Source organism: Tupaia chinensis, unplaced genomic scaffold (assembly GCF_000334495.1).
Source record: "Tupaia chinensis unplaced genomic scaffold, TupChi_1.0 Scaffold000251_1, whole genome shotgun sequence".
Classification (NCBI taxonomy): Eukaryota; Metazoa; Chordata; class Mammalia; order Scandentia; family Tupaiidae; genus Tupaia; species Tupaia belangeri.
In genome coordinates this window covers 3,987,080-4,000,648 of record NW_006159731.1, presented here as the reverse complement: position 1 = coordinate 4,000,648, position 13,569 = coordinate 3,987,080, and the positions used below count along the sequence as shown (strand labels likewise).

Below are 13,569 nucleotides of genomic sequence, written 5' to 3'. Positions count from 1 at the left end.
TTATTTGCCATTGGTTGCACATTAAGTGTGAGGAATGTTTAGAGTTAGAACAAGCTATGTTCTTGGTTCCTCAATTATTTTTCAGACTAAAGAGCAATGTCATTCCCATTAATCATCTTACTCAAATGTCACTTGAGGAAGCACACAATTTTCTAAGGAACAGGGGAAAACAAATCCTGAAATTTGTAAGTGTGAAGGCATATATCAGAAGTTTTGATTTCACTATACTTAGGTTACAATTTAAGTTTTTAAAAACTATTCACATATCTCACTACCTTAGTACCATGAATCAAAAGACCTACTGAGTGAGATACTAATTATATGAGAAATAGTCTTAAGCATACTTTAATAGGAGAAATACTAGCTCAAAAAAAATCAAATTAAATGAAGATAAAGATATGGGTCCATATTAAAATGTGTTTGGTGGCACAGAACTTGCAAAATGAGACATCAATTTTCAGCCTTGCTGACCACAGACTAAGACCCATTTTCCTGGCCAACAGTGAACACGAACATTTCGGAGAGACAAGAACACGGCATGTGAGGGCAAGTGGTGTAAGGAAATGTTTATGGTGCATTCCTTCGAAAGCTGGAAAAGAAAGAACTAAGTACTAATGGAGCCATTAAAAAAAATATTAAACATGCAGGCCCTTAACCCTTCAAAGTGAGAAAAAATACCAGGATACACCCTCTAACTTGTGCAAAACAATTAAAAACCAATCTGTTCTCACCAAGAATGATTAGATAAATAAACAAGTCCTATCGGATTGATAAAGGATTTTCCTCCTAAAAATACTAAGGCTTTATGCTAAAAAAGAATAACCAGTATTACCTAAATTATATGCGTCATTCCAGATTATAATATGGCAGCAGTAGTCCAACAAACAAGGTAGACAAAGATTTGCTAAGTTAAGGAGACATACCTCTTGTACTGAGCGAGCTGCTGGCTTGTCTTGATGATTGGCCAATATTAAAAAGGGTAAAGTACATAATTGTGGGTGCTGAAGGGCTGAGTGCAGTTCATTTCTAGCAGTTTCTAAATCATCCTCTGAAGAGGCACTGTCTAATACAAATATTACCCCTTGAGATCCTTGGTAGTAGCGGCTCCAGTATTTCCGGATATTATCAGCCCCTGTCAAAAACAAATAAAATTTCCTTTTTAAAAATACTTTTAAGTGACTTAAAAATGTTTCCAGCAGTAATTCATACTGGAAACCAACTTGTGGTTTAAAAATGACACACATATACCAGGCACACCTACATGTGCCCATGATCCTGTCTCCTGGAGCTGGAAGTAGGACAGTGGCATTAAGAGCCCCACTTTGAGTGCCGCTGTCTCTCTTCCTTTTTCTCCATCTTTGCTCCTCTCTCTCCTTTTCTGTCTCTCATAGAAGAAATAAGTAAATTAACTTTTAAAAGATGAGGTGCTAAGTTTTGGTATAGAGTAGAACAGATTCTTTAGAAAAAGGAAGAGATCATGGGAGATGAGAACAAAGAAGGCACTAGAGTCAGTAAATGGCTGCAGCCTTGAAAGAGAATACAAGAGTTTAACAGTCATTCTTCATGACTTTCAAATCCCAATGTGAGAAAGAATCAGGATAAATACTTCTTACATTTAAACTCAAAAGAATATGATTAGGGCCAGCAAGTGGCATGTAGTTTAATGCAGCTAGATCCTACATGGTTGACTGCATGGTTTGAGTCCCAGACCCAGCATGTTGGGCACATGCGCATGCATTCATACATGCCCAAAATCCCAAGAGGAGAATGGAGGAGGAGAAAGGGCTGTGGCATGAACATCCCAATGTGGGGGTAATGTCTCACTTTCCTTTTCTGTCTCTCTAGTGAGCATATGTACCTATAGTAAAAACAAAACAAAACAAAAATGTATTTAGATTTCGCTTTCTCTATGAATTGAGTATATGAATTCTCTATGAATTAAACCTGGCTCAGAGGACAGTGTAACCCAAAATTCATCAAGGATTCTTTCTGTAACATTAATGTTATCTTGGTGACATTTCCTAATAGAATTCCTTGCTAATCAGGGCAGCCTTGTTGAATACTATCTAGAGAGTTATTAGCACAATAACTTTATGTGTCAAAGTGCTAAAATTTCTGAACTAAAATCTTGGCCTTCGGTACACTTGCATAAATTCATTTAGATTTATTGCCCATGGGGGAAAATAGAAGGTAATCAGCATATTCATGGTCTTCATAAGAAGAGATATCTGTAAAAAAAGACTTGAGGTTTTCATTGGCTAGGGCACTTTTTAATTCCCTTTGTATATAGAACTTCAAAAAGTTCATGGAAAAACAAAGCACACATTTAATTGGGTCCAAAAAATTTTTGAAATCCATGCATACTTTCTTCATGATACATGTTTTCCATAAGCTTTCTAAAGATTCATTTTTGTAAAATGCAGCACAATGTTTAACTTAAAGTTCAGTAAAAGAGCAAGAAAGATGAAGGAGTGAGGAATGAGGAAATGAAATGATATACTAATTAAGTCTTTGGATTTTGAGAACTAAATGGAATTTTAGAGACAATCCAGTCCAACTCTCCAATGAAACTGAAGCTGAGAGAGGTAAAGTGAGTGATCCCCAGTCACAAGTCTGCTAAAACATAGAACATGTTTGCATTTGCATCTTAGTTAGTAGGCAACCTACACAGGGAGAACATGCACATTTCCTATAACATCATGACAACCACTTGATTACTTTGATTCATAAATAGGGAGGGTAATGTGCGGGGATGTGTGTGTGTGTGTGTTTTGGGAAAGGGTGTTGTGGTTCTATAACAAAAAATAGGTAGTAGGGAATTTTGCCAAATTACTGCCTATGATTAAGTCCTAACCAGTTGACAACTGTATTTTAGTCATTTATTGAGCATTTAGTTCCTATGTTCAACACTCTGTGCTAAATGTTAGGGATACAAAGAGTGAAGACTGGGGTTGTTGTGCACTGGCTGGGAAGTGCTACCTGTGTAAACCTCTTCCCAACTCTTTGTTCAAGGACATCATATTGGCAGCCTGAAATTGGCCAGGGTGGGAGTACTTGCACCATAAAAATCAGCAAACAAGATCAGAAATAAGAGGTTTTTTTCCTTCTCAGAGAATCAACACACCACTGGATGACATTAAGAAGCTCATATTTCCTGGGAGAAATAGAGAAAGAAAACTCAAAGATTAGATTACAGTATATTAAAATGCTGTCATAGAGGTACTCAATAAATAAAGTCAGAGAGTAAGACATGAGGCATCTCACCCAAAGTGGGGCAAATCTCTTAAAAGAATATCAGCAACAAAAAAGCTCCCCCTTATTAAGAACTTTCTATGTTCCAGACATAGTGCTGAGTGTGTCTGGAATATAGGAAAAATTCTTACAACAAGCTGAAGAGGAAAATATAATTGACTCAGGCTTTAAAATTCACTTTTCAGATCCAAATATCTGGTATATTCACCATCATACTATATAGGGCTGAGGTATGTAAAAGGGTCAAGGACATTTGAAACTGAGTAACATTAAATATGCAAAGACACAGCATATGAACAGGGTTGACAGATACCAGGCAGAGGACAACAAGCAAACAAAACAAAAATAAAAAGAGGAAATTTAGCCAGAGATTATTTAAAATAGGAAATTAGTTGTGTAAGTAATAATGGAACTCAGAAAACAATGGGGTACTGAGATCAGCAACATCGTAGACCAGGCGTTCTAGAAGCAGAACCTTAGATGGTGTTCCTTATACACCTGATTATGAATAGAATGTTGTCAGGAGAAACAAAGAGCGAAAGAAGTAAGCTTGAATGGGAAGAAGCTAGGCAAAGATAGTTCCATAAATCTAGCCTCAGCTTGCTCCCATGAGGAATTTTAGAGTACAGATTAAACCACAGAAGTTGTCCAGTCCATAGACAAGGAGGCTGGGCTGTTATAACCCTATATAGTCATTAGTTATGAGCAATCTCTGGGGAACAAGAGGGGGTTGGGGCCTGATCTCATAATCTCCCAAACATATTTGGCTGAAGCAATTACTGTCAGCCAAGGGCAGTCCTCCGGAGAAGGGTACAGGTGTGAGTCATTAGCAGCCAATAGCTGCAGCAGCTGGGAGATGGATGCACTGGCCCAGTAAAGGAGATCTGGGTAGGACACCAACAACATCTGCTACAAGCTACACCCAGACACTATCCATATGCTATAGAACCATCCATAGCTTGAGAGACAAAAGTGGAGACAGTGTTACCAAGTGGTGAATGTTTAAAACAAAGATACTGTCTGTATGTTTATAAATTTGTTATAAATCTTACTAACATAAAGGATGTGTTGCACACAATTTTCATCTAATAAAAATATACACAACATACTTTACTTTAAGTTCCATGGAGTTGATCAATGCTCGCAGAATGCTTTTGTTGATTTTTTAAATCCATTTCCAATCAATGACTGCAATTGATAAAACAGTGTAGTACCAATTTGAATGGTGGTTGTGCTAGGTGTTTTACATCTATTAATTCATTTACCTATTACAGTAGAATGAGGAAAGTACTGTTATTACGCTCATTGTATCAATAGGGAAATCAGGATGCAATATAATGTAATTTGCCAAGGTTACTCACCAACAAATACATTTAGGCCTAAAGTAATTGAAATAGAGTGATCATTGAATAGAGAGACAATGAAGCTAAAAAGAACTCTATTAACACATAAGCTAAGAAGGAAAAAAAAAAATGGAACCTGTTGGAACAAAAGGTACCTAAGTGCTTATATAAATTAATGCCCAGAGTGGGAATATGTCCAAGAACATTTTCCAACCAATTAATTCAATGAATAGTTATTAAGCACTTATTTCATACAAGTCACTGAGCAAAGACCTAAAGAGATATTTAGAAAGCCATTATTTGTCTTAGCTCAACGCTCAAAACCTTCAAAGTAATACTAATTACAATGAGGTCTGCAAATATATCAGCGGGAACAAATATGGCTGCACATTAGCTGGTGTCCAGGGAGTCAAGAGTAAAAAGTAGAATACTGAATATTGGTTACATGTTTTAATGGAACTTGTCCATTGTAAACACATGGGAAAAACTGGAAATCCAACACATGTGGTAATCTTTCAATGAAAAACTACTGACATATTTTCATTCGCCATATTTAAGAGTTCATAAAACATCTGAAAATAATGAGTCAAATGACAATAAATTCAATGACAAAATTAATGAATGAAACAAATCCAAAGAGAAATACCTTAACTTAAAAAAAGTTCCTTTTTTCTAACATTAGATATAAATAATATATTAATAATAAAAATATCCATTTCTTTTTTAAAGATTTATTTAATTTTATTTATTATTATTATATTCCTAAAATATCCTATGGGGCACATGTGCTCACCAGAGAGAGACGGAGTGAGAGAGAGAGGAAAAGTGAGAAAGTAAGTCACCAGGTCCAGGACTCATACTGCAGCCATACGGGAATCCAGCTCCCTAACCACCACATCACCTGCTGGCCCTCAGACTCATTCTTTAATCTTTTGCTATACAATTCTCTGCCAAATCTTAGCAATTCCAACTTGCACCACAAATGCTAAACTTGGAATTCTATACTCCAGTTAAGCCTCCTACACAATGAATTTAGTGAACAGCAGCTTAACCCAAATTGGGGCCAAAAAAACCAGCAATGAGAAGGGTGGTACACAGTGGTTTATTTAGTCTTACTAGACCACAGATTAGTCACCAGATTAAAACGAAGAATGGCTGTGTCATGAATCCTAGCTGCCAGGTGCTGTGAAGGTTAGGGATGCCCATTTGATGTCCACATCCCAACATTCCTAACCCACAATCAAATGCAAAAGTAAGTAGTGACAAATGCAGGGTGTGAATGTGAAACAGCAATCTGAGGCTACTTTTGTTATGACTAAAGATTGCATGCTGTGTCATTTACATTATATTTGTTATCAAAAGCAGCTAAACATCAAACCGAAACCTGGTTTGTAATTTGTACATTTAAAATAAAAAATAAAGGGTAGTCCTAAAAGTAGAGGTCTGTGTAGAGGAGGTTGACAAATATCCTAATTAATAAAATATCCTGTCTTAGCAAAAGTTGTTAAGGAGGCACCAGTTTGAGAGATGAATACAGGAAACACTAGAGGCAGAGTGCGAAAGTGAGTCAGTGAAAGACAGATCACACAAAAGGAGGGTTATCAAACTAGAGACCACAGCAGATAACCAGTTCCGCTGGAACTGGGAGCCAGCATAGAACAGACAATACAGGAGAAAGAGTTGGGTCTTAACCAGCTTTCCCTCCTCGGCTCCCATCAGTGCTTGGTTGAGGGCTCAGGAGGGCAGCATTCATCACCCAGCACTTCCAGCTTTCCCAAGGCACCCAGAAAAAGCAGGCTCCAACAGCCATAGAAAGCCCCAGGCAAAGAATCCAAAGTGAAAGCTATGAGAAGGCAGTCTGGTGCCCATGAAAATGGGGTTATGGGCAGGACTTAAATAGGGCCTCCTTCAGTTACCCTAAGAATAGAATATTTAGTATCAGTTTAGACCAACTGACCAGCTGATGGCTCAGCGGGAGAGAGCACACAAAACACAATTATGTGGAAGTAAAAACAAAGACGTGTTCATGTAACATTCATATATGAGGAGTCTCCGAAAAGCTCATGAGAAATTCGTTATGAATTTCAAAATTTTTTCACACCAAAGTAAACTTGTACTTTAATTCCATTTATTCAAAGCATTTTTGAAGTACACCCTCATATTTAGGGTAGAAAATACTAGTAAGAAGAACTTCTAAGCAGAAGAACTTCTGCTAATAAGTAGCAGCAGATTCAAAGTGTGGACTTGAAGATCCTTTCAGGAGGCCCAGAAGACCAAAACTATAATCACAATAATATGAAAACACTGTTTGTTATCTTTACTGTGTTGACATGCTCACTTACGATGATGCAAAACCAAAGTGAATAAAATTGCTGGCGACTTACCACTAACAGAGGTACTGCCATTAAATTAGTAATTATTGTACAGTATTCTGGAATACTACATACATGCAGGGAGAAAAGTCAGTTTTGCCTTATAATGTCCTTAATACAGTTATAAAAGTGATTCATTTTCTTACACTTATTAAAAGTTTTTGGGCCAACCCTATAGCACAGTGGTTAAGTACAGTACGTCAGAAGCCAGACCCCACAGAGCAACTGTGGTTTGAATCCCAAACATGGCATCTCGAACATGCAAGGCATGAAAAAAAGAAAACTTTTTTTAAAGAGCTTATAAACATATCTTTAATATTCTGTGACTAAATACAAAGTATACAAAAAGTAATTTTGCTACATACCAAAGTAAACAGTCTTCTGAGGAAAAGCACTTGTACAAATGCTTGTATTGTAAACAAAAGTAGTACTTCTTTTTCTTTCCATGGAACTCCACTTGAAATTTCAAGCAACACACTATGACTATTCAAATATCTGACACCTCAAAAATGGACGTGTAAGCCTGTCACTTCAAGGAAAACAACTAGTAGTACTTCTTAGTTGCTACAGTTTGAGTTGTGGACTCTTGGACTTATTAGCCAGCAGAATCATAAGCCAAACTAACCTCTTTTCTTTAAAAGTTACCCAATCACAGATATTCTTCTCATTTTTATTTAAAAACTTATTAATTCTCATATAAATGTCTTACTTATATGTAATGGGCTTATTATTGTTACTTTTAGAGGAATTTTAACATATTTTACATTTTTATCAGCATTAGCATCTAACATGGCAAATATTGATGAATTTAAGTCATATAAACAAAATCATCACCTTTGAGTGCTGTAATGATTTTTAAAAGACTGAAGAAGCCAGATACTCCAGATAAGTTTTAGAATTGTTTAGACTGAAAATACCCATCATCTTTACTATGTGAAAGAGAATTTAAGCACCCTTAAAATTTATGCATAAATCTGGAGTTCTTTTCCAGCAGGAAAAAAGTCTTATACTTGAACTATCTTTACTCCGACCCTGTCTCAAGTCCAATGACAAGAAAGGGGAGTTAGGATTACAATCTGAAAATTAAGAAGTCCATCCAGGAATCTTACTAATCTCCTTGGTCTCATGCTGGAATTCTAATCCAGCAGTCACATACTTTAATTTATAGGAAGATTATCACAATGTTTACAGCCTAGGCACATAAAACTAAATAGCACTTCGATGGAAGACTCTGAGGCAGGTAATCCTCAGGCTACCTTAAAAAGAAAAAAGAAAAAACTTCTAGGGGTTGGATGGTGGCACAGTGCTAAAATACAATCCTTTGAGAAGCTGACCTCCAAAGGATGGTCCTGGGTTCACATCCAGAGACCTTCCTAGCATGCTAGGTGTGCATGTGATCATAATCAGGACTTGCTGAGAGTGGGAGATGGATCACAGCATCAGGACCTCGTTTGGGGTGTTGTCTCTCCATCTTTTTGTCTGTTTCTCTTACTCATGGAAGAAACAAACTTTTAAATTTCTTTATTTTTCTTAAATTTCAAAACACTAGACAAGCTGATGATACATCAATTGTCCTCTTCTTACCTTATCTTTCCTCAACACATGTTTTGGATATCTGTGTTACTCAAACACAATTTTACATCACTAACTTCAATGGCAAGTCCTAATAACAGTACTTGAAGACTGTAGCTGCATTCTAACACCTGCCACCCTCTACTTTCTCACTCTGGGCATGCCTTCATCACCTTCTATCTAGATCACCGGAATGGCCACTAACTGGTCTTTGCATGGATCCAATTATGTTACTAATACCTGCCTAGGAAACTAGCTCACATTATACCATGAATACAGTAAAACACATCCAGAAAACCAGCTCAAGTTATATCACCACTTTGATAAGAACTGCAAATGCCTATAACATGAAGTTCCTAAACTACTTGATTTAGCATTAATGGTTCTCCATTATCTGGTTCCACTTTGAATTCCTATCACATATCTCTACTGCTCTCCTTGTACACTCCACAAATACAACTTCTTACTTCCTGAATCAGACTCAAGTTTTTCACTCTTGTGCATTTGGTTTGTTACCTCCTCTGCCTGGGGTTCCTACCATGTCAGCTGTCCCCTCATCTCTTGCACATTCAAACCACTACATGTCCTTTAAGGACCATATCAAGTGTTATCCACTCCACCAAGCCTCCCCTGATGCTTAGTCTATTTCTCTATATTCTGCTCATAACACTTTTTACCCTGTAGTACAATCAACTAAATGCCTATTTTGTCTTTATGATTAGATTGAAAGAGCCATATGGGGGACCAGCAGTTGGCATAATGGCTATGTCACTGGTCTCCCATGTAGTTGACCACGGTTCAAGTCCCAGACCCAGTGGCTTAAACTCATGCCAGGTGCATGTGCATGCATGCCCAAGATCCAGAGAGGAGAATGGAGAAGGAATTGGGGCATGGCCATCTCCCCTTGCGGGGTGATTTCTCACTTTCTGTCTCTCTGTCTCTGTCTTTCTGGCGAGTACATGCATCCTATAGCAAAAAGCTCTCCAAAAAAAAAAAAAAAGAAAGAAAGAAAAGAAAGATGAATGAGTCTTTTAAAAAATATTCAGATTTCTCAAAGGTACAATGTAGAATTTACCCAACAAATCGTTCCATGGTAGATGAATAAACTATCTTTTAGGTGGATGGTGGTGGTTTGTTGAAATACAGTTGTTACCGTGTAGGTTTTATTTCTGGTAGTTACCCAGTTCTGTAAGGAATCTCTCTCAATCAACAGCTGATAGCAAGAATTTCTTAAACACATAGACAATAACATTTCTTTCTTATTGCTTGGCCTTTCTCAGAGACCTATTTTAGTATCTGGAAATGTGTAGCCACCATGCAGCATGTGCTAAGTAGTGCATTAAAACCACAAAGATTATTCTATGGTCTTTGGAATCCTTTCTAATTTTATCTTTGTAAGCCTTCAACTGTCTTGATGCCCAGAAGAATCAGTAACAATGAAAAACTGAAAGGGTAGAAAGAAAGGGCTGTGGATTAATTATAAGAAATTTTTAAAAGAGATTTTGTACTTGCTGGAGAGACAGAGAGACAGAGAGCAAGAAATTACTACCCAGGAGAAATGGCCGCACTGCAATCCCTTCTCCTCCAGTCTCCTCTAGGGACTTTTGGGCACTCACACCCATACACATGCCAGGCGTGAGGTTTAAGCCACCAGGTCCACGACTTGAACCATAGTTGAGCATATGGAGAGTCCAACACCTTAACCATTATGCAATCTGCTGGTCCTGGGAAACATACTCTTTTTGCTCTTGCAAAAACAAAGTGTTCATTCCTTAGAAGATCCACAAATCCAAAGGTGATCACAACTTACACAGTTTCAAATGTTTACTAAGCCACAAATCCTGAGCTACTGGCATGAAACAAAAAACAGAGCACTTCTATGGTATTCCAGAAAATCTGGTAGTTACAATAGCTAGTGTGGGACAAATTTTGTTGAAATGATCATTGAGTAAAGCAACAAATTGGGAAGAGCCAAACCAGGAATTTTATGGCTAAACTGAAAGATATTTGCTACACATCTAGGGTGAAATAAGGTCTTTTAAAACTATGGGAATTTTATTGCATTCTAACATACCTTGCCACTTCTTTCCCACCATTATCATTATTTTTTTTTTTTCAGTAAACTCTACCTTACCATCCTGTGACAATACTGACAGAGATGCACGGGGTTCTATCTTAAGTCAAATTCACAGCCACAAAAAAAGTTTAAAACCACCTACTATCTCATCTACCATCTTGTAGAATAAAGAACAATTAGAGTCAAAGGCTGTAAGCCTTGATGGTGAAGAGGAGAATATTAAAACCGTCTCTCACTTTAACAGCAATTTTCCTTGTGTGATTAATCTGACCTCAAAACAAGCTATTACCATATAACCTACTCATGTAATAAAAACCTTAAAAGAATTCTGTTAGTTCTACAATATTCGATTCTACTGATATTCACTCTTTCACCTTTTAACACTATGACATTTCTTGATGGAAATACTTAGAGATCCTGCAGGGAGAGTTCAGTTTTCTTGTCTGAACCATTCTCTTTATTCTGGTTGTTACCACTCTACAGATTACACAAGAGCAGCCAGTATCATTTAGGTGTAAGCATAAAATAGCCAATGGCAAAGAAAAGGGTAGAATTCAGGGACGTAACAACAATGCTTAATTTAATAAAGTACAGAAGCTAATATACATTATGATTTCAACTGTGTCATTAAATCAGTATGTGTTATAAATCACAAATACTGGCAGTTCTCAGTTTAGGGATCAAGAATATTTTAAAATTTTGAAAGAATTCTGTTTTCACAATTCAGTATACATTTTTCTTTTAAAATAAGGCAATGGAGTTGCATCCAGTCCAGATGGATAATATGCCCATAGAGTATTAACAAATTTTGGATTCTGAAGTCGGCATTACTGGGCTGAAAGCCTAGCTCAGTCATATGTCATGTGAGTGACCTTGGATAATCAGCTTAATTGTTCAAACTCTTAGTTTCCTTTTCAACAAAAGGGAAAAAATAATAATGCTTAGGTACTACAGAAGTTTGTGAGGAGTAATTGAGATGACTTATTTAACATAATGCTTAGGTTATGCAAAATGTTCAAAAATACGAACTGTTATTTTGTTATCATTATTTGGCCACCATTAAGGCCTATCATTTAATGAGCTACTAAACTAATTTGAGTTCTAAGGTCTGGAAGTAAAAGTTTAACAGATGCTAAATAAACAGGAAAAGGAAAAAAGGTTCCTTACAATTCCTGAGGTAGTAATGTTATAAAAAGAAACAATACTTTCATTAGAGATGGACCTTTGTCTTTCTGTAACTGTTTTCTGTATCCCACATTTTCCTCAACCTCTATCTAGATCTTCATATTCTCTAATATCTGCATGAATCAACTTTGATAAAACACCCCAAGATCCTCCTGGTCAGTGTGTTCATAGTCTTCAGTGTCTACACAGACTCTAGTACAGAGCAGACAGCTGACATTTGCTGATTAAGTTCAAATGAATGGGGGGGAAAAAAGCCATGTGTACTATTGGGTCATCATTAAAGTCATAATGCATTTGTCTATGCAGAAATGGATCATGACTTTTCTGATGACCCAATAGTTTCCCTGGATTTGAGTATAAACAGTCTCTTTTTAGATAGTCTAAAATAATTCTTCCTCATTCTCATCCTTTTGTATGTCTTATCTGATACACTGTTTCTTATCTCTGAGCTTCATTCTAAAGCAGGGCCATTTTTGTCTGTTCTCAGGAGTAAGCTTTCCCTCTTGTGCTTTGAAACTAACATTACGAAAAGGATGCTCGTGATATGATCACTCTACTTCAGACAACTCCATGTGAATAGTTTGTATAACTGATGCTAGATGAATGAACCTTACTACAAGGTGATCAGACTTCCTTTTTTATACAATTACTATATATTAAAACAAGATTGACCCACTACATGACACACTATTAAACAGATTTCTTCATACTTAATCATATCAGTAAATCAGAAATTGCCAGTCAATCTTTGATGCTGTAGGATGTATTCAATTACTTTAAGAGGTGAATGGAACTCTCAAAATGAAATTAATTTTAATTAGCTTTAAAATATAAGAGTCTATCTGTCACACTTGAGAGTCATAGCATAAAATTATTAAGAATTAATGCAGTAGCCAAAGAGAAGACAAATGCATTTGAAACACTGCCTGGGGTCAGTCACTTCACTTTCAAATTCAGGTTCTCATGAAGAACTCACTCAGAAGAAAAAAGAGAGATGGTACAATTTAAATGATTCCAAGCCTATTGTCTAAGTTTTACTTAGATTGGGATAAAGAATAGATTTGCCTGACAGCAGAGAACAGACTACATGGAGGAAAAACACACAACCAACCATTTATTAGGTATTCAAAAGGGTTCCACAACGGTAAATTTTCTTAAAACTTTGATATCAGATTAGGATTTATTTTCATGGTTGACTATTAAGGAGACATCACTCCCTCCGTGCCCTTCTTAGTCTAAATAAGCAAACAAATAAAAAATAAAAAAATAAAGGGAAACAGGTATAAAAGCATGTTAACTTGCTTACATTTACCACTTCGACATAGGATCAACATGCAATTTTTTAGAAACTGATTTAAAACAAACATATCATATATTTGCTGCTATTTTGCATAGTTTATCTTAGACCCAAATAACTAAACACAAAATAATTAGCAGAGGGGGAAAATTATCCTCTAGACCCCAAATTATTCCTTGGCTGGTATCCTTTAAGTTTTAATTTACTCCTTAACTAGAAAAAAATTATGGTCTTGCTATAAACCTTAATAATCAGATCATTTCATTCAATAGGCCCCCCTACACATACGCACAGTCTTAACACAAATCAATTAAAAGTCAAGAATCCTTATTAATAATCAACATATCAGGAAACTTTTCTACACAAAAGTGAGCAGCATCAAGAGAATGACCTATATTTTATCTCTTCATAAAGAGACCACATCTCTTTTTATTTATTTATTTATTTATTTAAGGTTTTCGCTATAGGGCA

General features: G+C 36.4%; 1 protein-coding gene across 3 annotated transcripts in view; it reads right to left on the bottom strand.

Moving 5' to 3' along the window:
- ARL15 (ARF like GTPase 15) overlaps positions 1-13,569 on the bottom strand; it is a 494,530-nt gene that overhangs the window by 253,187 nt on the left and 227,774 nt on the right. For 2 of the 3 annotated variants that reach the window (XM_006149015.3, XM_006149014.3), the window contains exon 4: positions 924-1,132. In XM_006149015.3, coding sequence (XP_006149077.1) covers positions 924-1,132 — 209 coding nt within the window. Of the gene's footprint in view, positions 1-228; positions 590-923; positions 1,133-13,569 lie in introns of those variants that run through there. The other variant, XM_027772066.1, reaches the window with a different exon arrangement.